The following is a 17,624-nucleotide window of genomic DNA, read 5'->3' on the forward strand; positions in this document are numbered from 1 at the left end:
ACCTCCTCAACAGTATTTGGTAATTCCAGCACAATGCTTTTTCTTCCACGTGTATGAAGAAGTGAGGAAAGTGTCTGTTTGCAGTCTGCTGCAATAGAAGATGATGGCAGGCCTTTTTAGAATGGAAAGAGTGAAATTCTAGGTTGAATTCCTGATAGAAAAATTCATTTTATTATTTATTATCATCTCAAACTGCTGTATTTTTAAGAGAAACACATGGACATTAGGACATGTATATTTTTCATGGCTGCTAGTAATAGAATTTGTAGTACCAGGGTATTGCTACTGTATTGATTCACCTAATAGAAATCAACCTCTTTTGTTAGGTTTTTTTTTGGTCAGTTTTGGACAGAAAGAGTTTAATGATTATCCAGTCTGCTCAATATACCTAAGAGTGGGTCTTCAGCTGTCAAAAGCTTTACTCCAAAAGTTGTGGTTGGGAACAGACAGTGAATAACATGCTGTGAGCTTACCTAACACCAAGTCACAGTTACTGATCTGTTGCAAATTTCCATATGCTTCTCTGGAAGGATTTTATGTAATTTAAATGTCATGGATAAAGATGCATGTAACCTGGATTGCCAGGATTCCGCTGAGGAAAAAAAACTAAAGCCAAGTGAAAGCTTAAATTTCCAGGAGTCAGGAAGGCTACGAGCTCTTTGTCCAGAATGAGAGTCCCCTTCTTCAGTATGATATTGCCAAGAGAGAAACTGTGGCCCATTTTACCCCTTTCCTAAATCGGAAGAAGAAAATGAGAACAAAACAAAACAACATACCAAAAAAAATCATTCAGCAATGATTATTTTCTGCCTCTTTGTCCATACTAAAGGACCTAGAAAAAATACAGGAAGCAACAAAATGAGGCTGAGGGCTAAAGAAACACATGAAACTCGTTGATGAGAAGGTATCCTCAAACACTCATTCAAGGGTAAGGAAGATGATAATGTCTCAATAGATGTGAATTCAGTGAAGAGTAACAGAATGCAGTTGAAGTTTCATCAGAAATATGTGATATTAGGCACGCTGTTGCATTAGCAATCTGTATATGTCCTGACTCCATTACTTATTATTTTAGAGACATTCTTTAAATGTAAAATAAAATAAACCAAAATTGTCCTGGAAAGAAGGTACATATTGCATGATTTCATAAGGAAAGGCTTACCACTTGCATGGTTAAGAAAAATTGAAACACATGGTGTGGAAAATGATTGAACTGATAAAGGTAAAAGGAAAACACTGGTGGAAACAAAATTGTCTCTGGATGATAGGTAAAATTTTTATTGGTGTGAGGACTGATACTCCTAAATTGTTTTCACAGGCAGAACCACTGGCAAATTGTTCTTCTGAGTCATCTGAAATTGCCTTAGACAGCATAGCTGAGAGCACATGTGTTGTGAATAACGTTGCATTTCTGAGCTGTGTTAAAGCCTCATATGACAAGGCTGGAGTTTTCTTTCTGTCCTCCCTGGCTATTCTATAAATCACATTTCCAATTGCTTTAGGTTCAAGCATATATCCTTCTCACTATCGCTTTGATAAAGAGTAACCTGAGTAACCATTACCAGTGCTGATATGCCATATGTTCTTGACTTCCATACAGTATGGTCTTGTTTTTCCATGTAAGACAGTTTAGTTAAATAACTGCATTGTTGGAAAACAAAGAAAAAAACCAAACCAACCCAAAAGCAGAAGAGTAAAATCGACCATATTGCCACCTTCTTGCATTATCTGTCACATCCAGAGGTAGAATGAAGATCATATAAAATATTATATAAATCCTTTTTTTATTTTAAAGAAACACCTAGATTCAATGAAGCAGTTGTGGGTTCCAGGTCTTCATTCATAACTTCCAGCCGACTCTGACTATAAGCGTGTCACTTAACCACCACGTCCTACTTTCACCATCTGTAAAACACTTCTGAAAGTCATGGAAAACTGAATCATAGGTCTTTTCCATCTCTAGATTCTATTAGGTCATCCAGTCTGTCCATCTGCCAGCATGAGATTGTTTCCTACATTCACCGGTGTTTTTCCAGTCTGGGTTCTGTGTGCCAAGTGGTTGGGTACCTATGGGAGGTGAATTTGCAGACTTTTAGATCTCGGCATGAGGAAGCTCTTCCGACAATAACAAATATTGACACAAATATCTTAATTGACCTCAAGTGTTGCAGTTTACTATGGATTCGACTTAGGGCATATACTTCTGTGGAGTTGTTTGGGGGGGGGGCGGCTCTTTGTTAATTTCTTTGGTTGTTGTTTTACTTTTCAACTTCAATTTCATGGCCTTCATGCTGTGTATTTGTGTATGTCAATAAGAAAACATAATATTTGCATAAACAACAATAGAAATTTCTATATATAACAACCGATCTTCTTCCTTTAAGTAGTCAGTGGACGATGCCAGGTACTTATAGTACTTAAAAGGAAGATAAGCCTTAGAATATAGTAGTGAAGTCTGATCATGAAAAGAATAAAGATGTCTTTCACCCACAGGAAATAAAGCCAGACCAAGTTACCAGACTTGCACTTAGGAAAGAAGTTAATTTTGAAAGTGTCTGCAAAAAGGTAAGAATTGCTGATTTTGTTGCTCTGTATCTATGAGTGTGAGAAAAGACATGAGCCCCGTACAATGATATATTGTGCATGTATGTGAGTGGGATTATCTGCATTTGCATGGTGTGTGATGTATGTTATTTTGGACCTTAACTATAAATCTTCTGTTTCTAAAGACTTCGCTCCAATAGGACATGTCTGCAAAAAGTAGTATAGCTGTTTTAGCACAAGTGGCTTTTAATTAAGGCTGGTGGGCTAACATCTAGCAACAGGAATTGCCTACCAGGAGGCATAGTCTTTATAAATAGGTTGGTCATGTTTTTAGTACATTTACATGGATTAGTTAATGTAAATAATCTAAGCTTTCAACAGCAGTTGAAAATAGGCTCTAAATATTTAAGAGTCAGCGAGAAGCTTATCCATTCTAAAGAAACATTAGCCTGAAATAAGGGTGAAATGTTAATGCAGTCCTTTTCAACACAGTGTTTCTCCTGATGTCCACTGACTAAATATTAACTAACTAGTGATAACTGTAAGGCATGAAATGAAAACATTGGAAAGAGCAGGAAAAAAGCAGCCTGTTAAGCAGTTTGCTGCAGAAATGATCTAATGAAGCAACTCTGAATCAAAAATATCAGTAAAACAAATGGTAGGTTTTCCTCCAAATCCTCCTGGATTCCTTTGGATGGGTTAGCTGAGGACTGTGGAGAGTCTGAGGTATGAAAAGTACATCATACACAGTCAGAGTTTTAATGTAGATCATTTCCTCACATATATGATACCACTAGTTTAAAATGTAATTACACTTTATCAAAGCATGTCCATGTATGGTGCAGCTCATTTATCAGCATAGAATGCAGCAGGATGTCACTGAAGCAAAATGAAGTTAGTATACTAGGGCAATTACAATTTGGATCTTATTAACATATGACAGATGTTCTGAAGGTAATACCTCCTGTTTTATTCTGTTGTCCCATGACATCAGAGGCAGATATTGGTGGACACCTTTCTGCTATCTATTTTATGTTCAATGCATCAGCCTTGTTCTGATTGCATTCTCAAAAAGCATAGAAGCCCCAAAATGAGATACTTGATTCAATTGTTTTGAAGGAGTTTATGGGTTTATATGTTCGGAATTGCGTTGTCTAAGAGGATAATTCTGCTTCACTTGCCAAGAACATAGAAGGGAGTATTGATAATTTACCAGTTTATTTCATCTATCCATTTCTTTTCATAGGATTTCTTCAAATATAAGCAAGGGATGGCAAAGGATAGGAGAAGGCTGTGGAATTTTCCTAGCTATGGATATGTTCTCCTAGATAATACGATTCTTGTTTTCATAGTCATGGCTGACTGTATATTTTCCAAATTTAATTAAAATTGGCTTTTATTTTGCCATAATCATTGAAAACTTATAACATAGCTGTCTTGAGGGACCTGTTTTGTTTCTTGAAGTTCTTATTTGTGTCACTGTCTGCTGCTAGTAGGGTTTTACAGTGGTACGAAAGACTTAATCTCACTTACTATAATGAAAGAGTCTCATTAAAAACAAACAAACAAACAAAAACCAAGTTTTTGGATGAGTTCTGGTGCTGTTTTAAACTAACAGTGTCACCCTGCTGTTGTATTTCTATTAACAAGTGGTAGCTGAGCCTCTGAAACCACTGGCTGGCCGTACATTCCCACTGCTAAAAGGACTATCTTTGTGTGCTTTAATAAAAGTTAATATATCAATGCATTCATTATTTTATCTTTTCCCACAGTTAGTTATTAATAATATTTTGGGGGGAAAAAAAGTCTATCTCCGGCAGTATTCTGTAGATCACATAAGAAGTCGACCATACTGTTTACCTTTTCATTAACTTGAGTTTTGAAATATTTGAAGCAAAACATCCTGTGGCTGTTTTCATTTTCCAAATAGGTTTGTTTTCACTGATAAAAGGCAATCTGCTTTTAATTCACTGTGGAATGCTGAATATTAGTTTTGCGTAGTGGATGTGTAGTCAAGATATTTGTTTAATTCCTTCTGCCCACTGAGATTTTATTTTCTATTACTATTTTTCCCCCTTTTTTTTTTTATTTTTATTTTTTTCAGAATAAGTTAGGCATACTTTTCTATTTAAGAAGACATTTTTTCTGGGTTTCATTTATAAAATAGTGCTTGCCACATTAATATAAGAGAAGAAGCAGTGGCAGAGCTGTCCTTCGTGCACCTCTGCTGAAACTCTTTATGTCATACTGTTTCAGCTGGCAGTATTGCTATTAACAGATGGTAAACTCTGCTGTAATGACTGTATTAAATGTTGCTATGTGACTGCGGTTGGACTTTATTGTTGGTGCTTAGTCACAGCTGTTGAAAATGGAACCTTTATTCTCCAGGTTTTCACTGAGCTTTTGTACAGGTTCTGTATGCAGTTCTGTGCTGTATTCTTTGTAGATTTTACCATGAAAATGCAGTCTGTTGAAAGCATTTTATGAAATGATATTATTATATTAGAGTTATTAACTTAGCGATCGTAATGCTGTAAATGAATATCCTTAATTGATATATTAAATTTACGGTAGCATAGTCTCTGAGTGCTTACTTGGAGCAAGAGGTTCCTCAGATTCTATCAGTAAATGGTAATCTTGGATCACAAGACATGAGTAGGGTATGGCTGCACAACAATAACGTTTAAACTAAAAAATACCCTTACATTTAAAAGCATACATTTCCTTAGCAGGAAAATTTAAAGATGGTTCTAGTGCTTTTCAGCTTTGTGACATGGAAAGAAGGGAAGGTGGCAATTCTAAATCAGGTAGAATTTCAACTAAATAGCTGCATCCAAGGAGGGACAGTCACATCTGTATTTTCTGTCATTGAAAAACAGAAAGGATTCTATTTGAGTTAATGTTAATAAATGTACATTTTTTATCTTGGTTTTAATTTATTCATTTTTTTTTAAATGTACTTTCTAATGGGAAATATATTTTAAAATGTCACTGTTCTATGTGGATTTAATCTGAGGAAATGCATTAAATCATGGAAAGGGCCTGATGCATAGTCCTGTGCCTTTTAATTGAAGGCTTTCTGTTAACTTCAAAGGCTTTGGATCAAGCACAGAATAGTTGCTGTCTTTCATTTGGACTCTGGGGGATTTTTTCTATCTATCCCCCCCTCCCCAAAATATTCTTCTAGCTACAAAAACAGTCTGGTTAGGATAGATTCATTTATTGATATAAAACTTCTGTTGCTGCTGCTAGTGCCTTTAATAGCAGCATAACTAGATAATTACATAGGTGGATTTTTAACATTCTTTGCTTATGAAAATATTTTGCTTGCAATCCATAAAGCGTAGAGAAAGGACTACTGTATGAATCAGTCTTTTGTGTAATACTGATGTGATGGTTCATCGGCTTTCCGTAATACACTTATCATTAATTCCTTGCACTTAGCTGTTTTGTGGTTTGATTTTGGCAACCTTGTAGGAAAGCAGCTGCTGTTCTTGAGGGAACCATGAACATTTTCCTTTAAAAAAAAAACAAAAAAAACCCTTAATTCTGGTTGTTAAGCACTCTTGAAATTAGAAATTGTGTGTAGACAATCAATGTGTAATTATAATAGGAGTAAATTAATGATGATTTAATCTGTTTAGGAAGACTTAGTGATCATCTGATAATACTTTTCTCCTTTTTTTTTATTGCTTTTAAGTAAAGATATGGTCAACCCGAAATCATTGTTACCCATTTTTGCTGTAGCATGAATACACATTGCCTCATGCATATGAAGATGGTTCCATTCCTCAGCAGTGTTTATGCTGTGTAGTTGTTCTCCACCTTAGGCATTATATTGCAGGTCCTTTCTTATTTCAGTATGGAACTGAAATTTCCATGAATTTCAGTGAAATACAGTGATTTGCGTAACTGTTCCTGATTTCTTTATATAATAGCTGCATCTGCCAGCATCATTTGTTCTTTGGCAATGTGTTGCATTGATTTACGCTGCTTAGTAGAAATGGAGTGATGCTGGGAATCAATGTTGCAGCGCTGAATTCCTTATGTCTCCAGCATTATGATTCTGATTGAATGGAAGTTGCGCTGAATGTATGAAACCACCGTTTCCTGAGATTTTTTCCATGTCAAACGCCAGATGTTAACTTTAAACAGGAATGTCTGTGGTCTTTCTAACAATATAAGAAAGACTTAAGTCTCAAAAGCGATTGCTTTTGATTGGTATTAGTTCATTTCAACCATTTGGCTTGTCAGAACAGAATGTGGATGGGCATATTGCTGTCAACAGCAGTCAGTTCATGTTTTTCTAACCAGTGTTTGGCATTTAACATCCAGGTATCTTAGTCACAGTGATCACACTTACAAGAGCGTAAATGGACCGAAACATGGGTGGGGAAGCAGAGTTTTTCAGCCCAGATATTCCTAGAATAGCGATGATTCAATGCATGCAGCTTTGTATACATGCAGCTGTATTCTTTCATTGCCAGAATATGACGCAGTATATGTAAAAGCACGTGCAACCCTGAACTTCTGTTCTTATTTTAAATGAATATTTAAGTTCTATGCATACATTTTTAATGGGGCATGAGCTGTAATGGGAGCAGCAGAGGGAAATGTTTGAGCTAGTCTTGTTTTTTATGTTTTCCTTGAGGAAAATGAAAGAAAGAAAGTATTGTAACAAGAGGTTCTCGAAGCGTGGTGGGTTTGATACTGAATAAAAGAATGTCAAATTACTGATGTCAGAATTTCCATGATATAATTTTCAGAAATACTTTCCAGACATGCATGGAATGCCCGAGAAGCAGGCAGTGATCCAGAGCCTCAAAGCATGCATGGGACAGCGGTATAGAAAGGAGAGATTAAGGTGCCAGAGGAACTGAGGGACGTTAAGACATGAGAGGAGCCAGGGTGAGAAAGATGAGCTAGCATACTAATCAAAATTGAACCAGGCTGCCGACACAGAAAGTCTCCATAAAGTAATTAAAAAAATAAAAGAATAAAAAAGCAGGAGAAAGACAACATACATAGAACATCTGATTCGCAGTCTTGTGATCAGCAAGGGTTATTGAGTTTGTCAGAATCTCTCTTGAAGGCTGAGGAGGGAACAGCTCAATGCAGGGAATAATGAAGGCAAATCAGGCTGCCTGCAATACCAATTGGTTAGCATCTCCAGTACTGAACTACAGAGAGAGAGTATGCATCATGAATGCTTCCATACCAGTCCCTGAAGCCTAAGAATATAATGGGTGATCATGGAATACCTTACACCCAATATCATCACAGATACGATTGGTATTAACTGCAAAAAAGTGTGACAGGAAAAGGGAAAGTAGTGAGAGTTTGGTGCTAGTAGTGTCCTACAAATTCTAGCTAGAATTATGATAGCAGAAAATGATAAATCAGAATATGGAAACCACAAGTCTACAGCTGGTAATGGTGAGAAATTTCACTTACCCTTAATTAATTTGATTACTAAAGGCAATCTCTGAATTGCATTCTTTATGGATTCATAGGGAAATTAATACATTTTTAAAGTTCACCTTCACAAAGGGGTAGAGAAGAGGATGGGCTCAACCAAACCAGGAAGCCGTCTTGCCATTAGACTGCTAATTCTCTAGATATTGGGACCCCTTGATCAATTTCAGTCAGTATTGATGGAGGTGGTTTTAGGAGTGTATAGTTCCATTAGTGTTTGTGCCAGTTCTCATCTGAGTAGCATAAATTCAAATCAGTGTTGCTCTCAGTGAGGAAAGTGCTTCTGTTGACAGAAAAATTCAATGCCATTCAGTCCTGTTTTAAGAAACACCATGGAGTTGGAGCAGAAGGGAAGTGAAAGGATGTAAGGTACAACATACATGAGCTGGAGTCTTCCATTACTCCTTTTGCTTATAGAAGTTACGGTGTTAAAATGTGCTTAATGTTATGTAAATTATGAGTATGTATGGGGAATGTGATGTATCTAGTAGCTCACTGAAAGTATAACAGCATTACCTTTGAGGGCTGTTGGCCTAGTTTTTCTTTGTTTTGGAACAGAAATAATTAAATGCTGATTGAAAGGGTTGAGTGATTACACAGCCGGGAAGTACTTTAGTCACAATAATGTAATGACCTTAAAGACAGTTGAGCCTCCAAGCATGAAAGTGATGATTCTTCATGCCATGTGGTGAAATGTCTGCTAGAAAGAAAAGACCATTCAGGATTTGCATTTGTTTTGCATTCATCATCTGCTGAAATTCTCAGGTATCATCAGGGCTTCCCCATGTATCTGATATTTGACTATGAATAGAGTAAGATCTGAATGCATGTACTCTCTTAGCCTTGTAAGAGATATATCAGAGCTATCAACCTTGTCGTTTCAGCCTATAGCTAGAGTCTACACCTGTTCACTAAGTGATAGAAGATAACTGGAGTCCAGGCCTGTTTTATTCTGGATTTCTTGTTCTGACTTCTCTTTATTGAAGCAATCACAGGAGTGAATTCTTATAGAGATGAAGGAAAGAATTAGTTGTAGATTAAACACATGATTTGTACTTGGGCAGGTCTGGGGTTTATTCCAAGCTCTGCCGTACTTTACAGCAGATTAAATACTATTATATTATAGTTTATTTTTATAGTTTATTTATAATTATATTATATTATATTTATATATATATATATAATAGAGATTAAATACTATTTCTTTTTGACCCAGTGTGAAAAAAACAGGCATTTACCCCACAGTTGTACGGTTAGCTAAATTAGTTGTGACAGCTTAATCCAGAGGAATGCTGTTGACTCTTCTGAACTCCACATAAATTTGATCTTGAAACACATGCAAAGTGTTGTATTGGGCTTCCTAAAGGGCCTTCAGACTTTGTTCAATGCTTAGACTGTAGTTCCTGTAATCACAGAATCACAGAACTGTAGGGGTTGGAAGGGACCTCCAAAGATCATCGAGTCCAACCATCCTTCCAAAGCAGGCAAAGAACTGGCAATCTACTTTTGTTTGTGCTTCTTACTCATGTTTTTCTCCATGCAATGACAATAGAGACAACTTTATGCTCTGTACTCCTTTGAGCAGGAAGGAAAAGACAACTTAAATTGGATATAGGTAAATCTGAACAAGTATGTTAGGGGGAAAATAATAGCTTCTAATAATAACTTCTATTCAGAAATAGAATTTCAACAGCTCAACGCTAGTTAGGAGATCTTGATCTCATTAAGATTGATTTTCATCAGCTAATCTGTATAGAGTCCAATCTTGAAAAACCAAACCAAAACAAAGAAAACCCACAGCTTTGAAACTTGTATGATTTTGTGAGATTCATATACAATTAATTGCCATAAGTATTTCCCCCCTGTCTTCTTGTTCAGCTTGTGTTTCTACTTCAGAAGAGCTGTACCATCATTTTGATGTTACTTGGAAGATTGGAGTGAGTAGAAACATAGTAAAAACTGAATAAAATCTGACAATTTGACAATTTCTGGTTATCTTTTTCCAGCACAGTATTTGATGCTGATGTTTCTTTCCTGTGCACAGCATGTGATTGTTCCCTGCTATTTCTCTATTTAGGGGGGTTGCTCTCTTTTGAACTCCCGCCTTGCCTTGCCTGGTGAAGATATGTTTCATGCCTTCCCTTGCTACAAAGGGTATTTCAATTACATCTTATTTTGGCCCAGAAATTTGGATTTTTTTTATGCTTAACCTGTTTAGCATTATCTTCTCCTTTTATTCTTTTTCCCGAGATCAGGCTGCTGTTATGCTTTAGGCTGCACTTCCAGTTATTTTATACTGTTATTTTAATAATTAGTTATTAGATTTTAATAATTTATTATATAAATAATTATAATCATATAATAATAATAATTATAACTATTTTAATAATTAGTTATAAAATCATTATTTTAATAATTAAGTTATTTTATTTATTTAATGCAGCAGGTGCCACCTACACAAATTCAGCCTGACGTTCCCATCCAGCTGCTTCATTTTACCCTGCCAGCCCTCAGAGTCATTCCTTACTTTTCCTGACCTCTATCCAACACGTTTCAAAACTCGTAATGTAAATCTGGTTTTTATTTTAACGCTCTTCTAATGTCCATTCTTTCCTTAATCATTGCCACATTTTACAGAGTTTGCCTCCCCTGTACAGGGTCCCCCTGTGTGTTTGTTGGTGTGAGTTACACACGTCTTACTTCATTATGTTGTAACTGGCAAGTTGCTGTTTGAGGTTTGTGCCTCATCTACCTTTCAGGATGAGAAACACCTCCTTTATACAAGGCTTCTTTTTTTTTTTTAATTTTAAGGTTTGAAAAACGCAAAGATCAGTGCAATTAATTCTGCTACGTATCCCTGTAGAGTTTAGCATGGCGGTGATGGCAGGCATTTAGATATATAAATATATATATATATTTAGATATATATATTTAGATATATATTTAGAGATATATATATAAATAACGCATTGCTTACCAAGGTCAAATCTGAGGAATTCAGATTCTTGTGTAAGTAGCATACAGCCTACCACTGGAACATATCACTATTCAGTGCTCAGTTGCTTTGTTAATTTTGTTGTGCATAAGTTGCAAATTGAATGAGGCACAGCATTCCTATGGGAAGTGTTGCCTGGAAGAAATTAAGTGGAACCAGTGAAAGCAAGTGTTTACAAAAGCAAACATAGTGAGGGGAGGTGAGGAGTGGGGATGTTCTTGCTATAGAATCCGTAGGTACTTTGAGTTTTTTTCTCTGTCAAGGCTTTATATGCTGGAAAATAGTCGAGGAAAAATAAATTGACCATTGGATGTGCCAGAAAAATAGAAAAAATGGGAATTTTTTTAAGAATGCGACTGTCACATTATATGTTTGTTGGCTGCTGTCTCGCTGTGTGAGTAGCATTTGTGAAGTATTTTGCTATAAGGAAAAAATGCGGTTATTCCATATGCATTGGCATGTATATGCTTAAACCCTTTCTATAAATATTTGAATTAAAGGACACCAGATGTTGCACAGAAGCTGCTGCCGCTTTCTGAACTTCATGGTATATTCTTTCAAAACCCACAGGAAGTAGTGAGGGGAAAAAGTGTATTAATTAAGTTCAGAAATACATTTTCCATCGAGACAAAAATCTCCAAAGAAAATACTCTTTGATCTCCAGAAATGTGAGCTGGCTGTCCCAGGAATCTGGTGGGAGATGCTCTGCGCTTCGAATTTAAATCTGAACAGACAAAAGAAGAGTGTATTTTTTAAGCTATAGAACAGCAGCAAGTTAGATTTGCTTAGAATTGGTTCAGAAACGAGCTTTATGTTTTGCAGACCAATTAAATGCTTCCATATTTGGAAGGAGTAGACCTGCTGTAGCTGTATTGCCTTTGTTATATTAAGTAACTTAGCAGGAAGATGTAAGATTCCAACTTTCAGGATCTGCTCAGTTTTCTTCAGACCCAAAGCACCAAAAATGACTCTCCTACTCTAGAGATTAGTGATGTAATGATACTGTAGTATCTCTACTCCGTGATACATAGCTGTATCTAATGTATCATTAGATAATATCATAATCTAATTATGCACATACTAAGTGGCATAACTGATAGAAGAAAAAAGTGCTTACAAACTGTTAAGATTCTATGATGAACACTCATATATCAAATTGGATATTCTTCTTAATATTCTATAAGTATTCTATAATACTTCAGACGTGTGGCTGATGAGCATGGCAGTGTTTGTATGTGTGATGATTTGAGCCCAGCCAGCAACCAGGCACTCACCAGCAGCTTCCAGAATATGTATTCCAGAAACAGAATATAAGATATGTGACTGGTTCTTTTAGAGTAAAAATTGTATTATGCTTCTTCATTACATGATAAATCGCAGAATTATGTCTGTTCTGTTTCTGACAATTTTTGTGCAATCAGATTTTTCCCCAGAATTATTGTAATATAGGAAAGCTAAGAAATATTCAAATATTACAAGTTTATAACCTTTTCTTCTTGTTTGTGTAGTAGTCCAGAATCACAGTAATATGCATAGTAGTATGACTGATACAGACCTATCCTGTAAGTATTATTCTGCTTATTTTATGTATTTTGTTTTTTATAGCCAAAGTCCACTGCAAATGAGCGAGCTATTGCAAGACTTGCAACACACCCCCTTTTGAAAACCAAAATTGCTGAACTTAAAGGTATGAAACAGTATATTAACTTGTTTCACAGAATCACAGAATTATCAAGGTTGGAAAAGACCTATAAGATCATCCAGTCCAACCATCACCAATACTTCCCAGCTAAATCATATTCCTCAACACAACATCCAGACGTTATTTGCCAGACATTATTTGCCCTACCTCTTCAGTGAAAGGTTGATAATGACATTCAAAACATGTTTACTCAGCGCAATAAATTTAACTTAGAAAAATGTTTTGTTTCATTAGAATAGCTTGTGTGCTTAATTCAAGTGTAGCAGTAACAAATGGCTTTTCTTCTGCCCCTCTTGTAGCTGCTGTAAAAGCTTTTAAGGATGCAAGGCAGAACCCAGCCAAAGCCAATCCTTCAGGAAAGAAGTCCGAAGCTCAGCCTAAACCAGCACAAAATCCTAACAGCAATTCGAATGAGCAAGTTCTTAAACCAGTTCAAAAGCAGGAAAGACTTGAAGACAGAACAAAAATGAGTGTGAAAATGGAAACTGTAGGAGGAACTGATAAACTTAATGAGAGTGAACCTGAACAGGAAATGATGGAAAATGAGAGAATCCCAATAGAGTTTTCATCTCATTCGATAGAAATGCAAGCAGTCACTCAGACAGGAGAGAACCTTGACTGTAAAAACAGAAAAGAAAATGTGAGCATGAATAAATTAACTGCAGTGAAGCAAATAAATAGGGATGATAGTGACCTGGAAGAACATAGTGAAAAGGAGTACTTTGATGATAGTACTGAAGAGAGGTTTTATAACCAGACATCAAATTCTGATAGCGATAGCGATGATGATTTCTTCATTGGCAAAGTAAAAAGAAAGAAGAAAACAGCAGCAGTTAATGATCCTTCTTCAGTAAAAGAAGAGAGTGCACCTCAGAAAAATGTATTGAAGGAAGAAAAGAGAACAGCATCTGGGACAGTGCAAAATTTGATCACAGAAGGAAAGCCACATGGAAAAGCAAGGAAGCTGGAATCGGTGTTCTGCACTTCTTTGTCTAGCTCCAATCAGAAATCCCAAAACAAAAGGTAAACCCTTTCCTCCTGCTTTGTTCTCCAGTCTCTCCCTGCTATCCAGTAATAACAATTGTTACAGTTTTTATTAGCAGTTACCAAACAAGGAGAATTTCAGTCAATTGCAGCTCAGGATGCCTTCATGTAAACTGCTCTGCGGTTTCCTTGTGTTTTCTTGATACTACTTGAGATTTTTCACATTATTATGGAGATACTTTAGCATAGGATTCCCAGTACTGTATCCAAATTAAGTCAGTCTGAAGTACTTCTTTTTTTTTATTCCTTTATTAACAAATAGTAAAAACTATATGTGATTTTTACATATACATTTTTGAAAAGTCATTGCTCAAGTGTTTTAGTGAAGGCAGTTCTTCACTTGTGTATGTCTTAAAAATTTCTTGACTAATGCCAAATTATATTTTCATTTTTAGAAATGCAAGAGACCAACCTCTCACAAACAGACCAGCAGGTATGTATTGCTTTACCTGGTACAGGATCGGGAACAAAGATAACTTGAGATTTTCTTACCTCTGCTATTTAATATTGCTCATTTTTTAATATTGGGCTCATTTTTTGTTTGTTTGTTTCAACAACCTGTTAAAATTATCAGGTTTTCTGGTTTCACTTTGGTCCATGGATTTTGCTTGCTATTTCCTATTTTTGCATATTAATGGATAAAGACAGATACATACAGGAAAATGCTTTTCTGTCTGTATTTACCTTGAGCAGCTAATGTTACCTGTACACAGGTAAGGGTGAACAGATTACAGTATCTAACATACAGTATGTCTTGTGAGTACTATATTTCATTTCTCCATATTTTTTTGTATGTACATTGCTCTGAAAGTAATGTCTCATATTTATTTCCATGGAGATTACCACAGATAGAAAAAGCATGACGAGACTATTTAATTGAGCAAATTCTCAGTTCCACAAACACTCTTTTTCAACACAGTCATCACTGTACTAGCTGTTGTAGTATATCATATCTGATTCCACACAGCAGTTTGTTAAATCAGGGGGGTCTTTTCAGTCCTATTGAATTGTGTTGCGTAGTCCCTGACTGACTTACAGTGAAGAAAGAAGTTAAGGCTATGGTGAATATTTGTCTGCACAGAGTTTCAGCATGATCTGTCATAGTAAATTATAGACTATTCTATAGCTTACCAAGTGACAATTGATGGGGCTGCAAGATGAGAAGATCCCACTGTGAACATTCAAACGGATACATACCCCATGGCTAATTAATAAATTACTGAAAATGTCCACAAATTTAAGGTTGTTTTAGTGTATTTTTATGAAGGTTCCTATGTACTTAAAGTTCCATGTTGTGCTTCTCACACAGCTCTTCTTAAAAAGGAACCACAGCTCAAGAAACAGTCATTTGCCAAAACTTCCATTCTTAAACGTGACAGTAAGAATCCACCTTTGGAGCAGCCTCTTCATCCTTCATGGGAAGCAAGCAGGAGACGTCGGGAACAAATGTCACAAATTACAGCATTCCAGGGCAAAAAGATTAAATTTGATGACTAGACTGTATATAAACTCAGATTTTAAAATAGGTTTTTTGCAAATCTGCATCTTACGATACATTTGTATGTGGTGAAAACAGGAGTTTGAACAATTTTTCATTATAAGGACAGAAAACAATGTGGAAATCTTCACCGAGATAACATTTTACGTCTCTCAAGAATTTATGGCCATTAAGCCATGTTTGGGTGTTTTGATAATTCCAATTTCATAATGCCACTGTTTAGGGGATATGCCCTAACATGACTGAATGGGTTTTAAGCACATCATCTGTGCCAAGTAGGAGCGGTACAGATTCTCTGGAGTTTTATTTTTGTACAAATGTACTTTGGATTGCTTGAGGTGTTGGATCTAAGGTAGTAGGTAAGAATACTGCTACGGAAGTGGTAGTTCTAGGTCTGTGTTATCAAATAACATCTACAGCAAGGAAAAGAAATCTCTTAAACTTGAACAGACTTTACAGATCTGTGATGAGTCAGGTAGCAATGAAAGCCAATTAGTGATGCACATGTTGTCAAAATTCTGGTAAGCAATAAAATACTGGCCTGTTAAATTGTGATCTCTGCTCTTCTTTGGACATATTGCTACTGAAGATGCATCTTTAATACTCGTGCCCTGGAGATTGGATCCGGGTGGTCTGTTGTTTCTTGCTCTTGTACAATTAGAAGTCATCTTTCTTATTTGATATTGTTGATAGTTAAGCAAATAGAATGCATACAAAAAGGTATTGTCGGACAAAATTCTTTAGTTATTTTGGTATTTTTCTTCAGGAACTTTTTCTGCAACTTAATTGAAACAAGTCAAAAGGAAGGATGCTTTATGTATAGGGATTATGGGAGCAGACAGCAGTACATCATTCTAAGATTCACCACTCTCCTGGTGTTATAGCTCAGGGAATTATTGTGATGTGGTAGTTTACTGTGTTTAATAATCCTCAGTAGATATCTCTTCTGCAGATTTATTTGCTGTGAAATCCACGTCAAGTTGTGCAGCCTCTCATCTCCTGAAGAAGTCTGTCCTTTATGTCGAACTCTGTGGAAAAGCAATCTCTTTTTCTGTGTGTTAAGCCACAACCTGTTAGGTTTAGTAAGTACTCATAACAGAATTTTTATTAGCTCTTTGAATGTCACTTAGGATAGGGGATGGGATGTTGGGAAGAACAGTGGATGTTGTTTGTCTCAACTTTAATAAGGTTTTTGTTGCTCTTTCCCATAGCATCTTGCATTAATATGGACTACGTAAATTGACAGTAAGGTGAATCAGGAACTGGCTGACCTGCTGAGCTCCAAAGGTTTTAAATAGCAGAAAGCCAACATAACTGAAGAGGTAACTAGTGGTTCAGTACTGGGCTCAATAGTATTTAACATCTTCATTAATGAACTGGATCACTGGACTGAGTGCATATACAGAACTGGGAGGAGTGGCTTAAAAGGCAGATGGTTGTGCTGCCATTCAAGCTGACATGGACAGGCTAGAGAAGTGGTCAGAGGGAAAGTTAGCTTAAAATCTTAGTTAAGGAAAATGGAAAGGGTATTTTTTAACATAGTTTGACCACCACTGTGTCTCACTCCCTGCTGTAGACATGCTCCCCGCATGCAAAGTCCTCTGGTTTTCCAGATGCAAGTGCTGATCCTTAGTACCTAAATTAAATAAATGAACAAATAATCCTAGTCTAATGCTATTCCCAAACAAATGTTTGACATGTGACTTCTCTGGTTCCAGTGAAGGGCCAGAAGAATTTCTTTTGTTTGCTGTCATCAGTTCTAATGCAGTATTTTCATGGACGGATTATCTTTCTTTGAGTAGATGAGTGTCGTATTTTAAGGGTTGACTCACTTTGAAGGCTGAAAAGTTAAAGAGTGCAAACAGTTTGAAACAAAATGTCTTTAAGGAGCATATGTTCTAAAGTGCTTTTTTGCATGTGCTGAGAGATCTAAGAGCATTAGTTTGTCTTGGCATTTGAGCAAGTTTCTTACTACATTCTTGCAGCTATAATTTGTGCCCATAGAATTTTTCCTGATGAAAATCTAGTTTATCAAAACATCTCTTTTTCTTCTTCAGAAACAGAACTGAACTTCTGAGCTCCTATCTAAACAAAATAAAGAAAGAAACAAAAGATAAGCTGAACATGAATGAGAGGAGGGAGATTACGTTGTTGGCATTGCTTCAGATCTTAATAGGCCGTTAGCACTTGTAGCTGGTGCTTGGTGACTCACCTGGATCACAGCCTCAGTGTGCTGAGCACTGTACAAGCCAGTGCTGATGGCTGAGACTTGATGTTTTTTACATGCAGCTGGAGGATTTTTGTGAACCGATAAACCCGATGAACACGCCTGGAGCTTGTTGATAAAAGCTCAAGGCATTTTTTTT

The 17,624-nt window shown here is 36.3% G+C and overlaps 1 protein-coding gene across 1 annotated transcript in view; it reads left to right on the plus strand.

The window, feature by feature from the left end:
- SRFBP1 (serum response factor binding protein 1) overlaps window positions 1-15,813 on the plus strand; it is a gene marked incomplete at its 5' end in the record, with an annotated part of 31,891 nt that extends 16,078 nt beyond the window's left edge. The window contains 5 exons of the mRNA XM_015850054.2: window positions 2,494-2,565; window positions 12,620-12,701; window positions 13,016-13,739; window positions 14,156-14,193; window positions 15,070-15,813. Of these exons, the coding sequence (XP_015705540.1) occupies window positions 2,494-2,565; window positions 12,620-12,701; window positions 13,016-13,739; window positions 14,156-14,193; window positions 15,070-15,257 (1,104 nt within the window). The remainder of the gene's footprint in view (window positions 1-2,493; window positions 2,566-12,619; window positions 12,702-13,015; window positions 13,740-14,155; window positions 14,194-15,069) is intronic.
- Between the last annotated feature and the right edge of the window lie 1,811 nt (window positions 15,814-17,624).

Source organism: Coturnix japonica, chromosome Z (genome assembly GCF_001577835.2).
Source record: "Coturnix japonica isolate 7356 chromosome Z, Coturnix japonica 2.1, whole genome shotgun sequence".
In the NCBI taxonomy this organism is placed as follows: domain Eukaryota; kingdom Metazoa; phylum Chordata; class Aves; order Galliformes; family Phasianidae; genus Coturnix; species Coturnix japonica.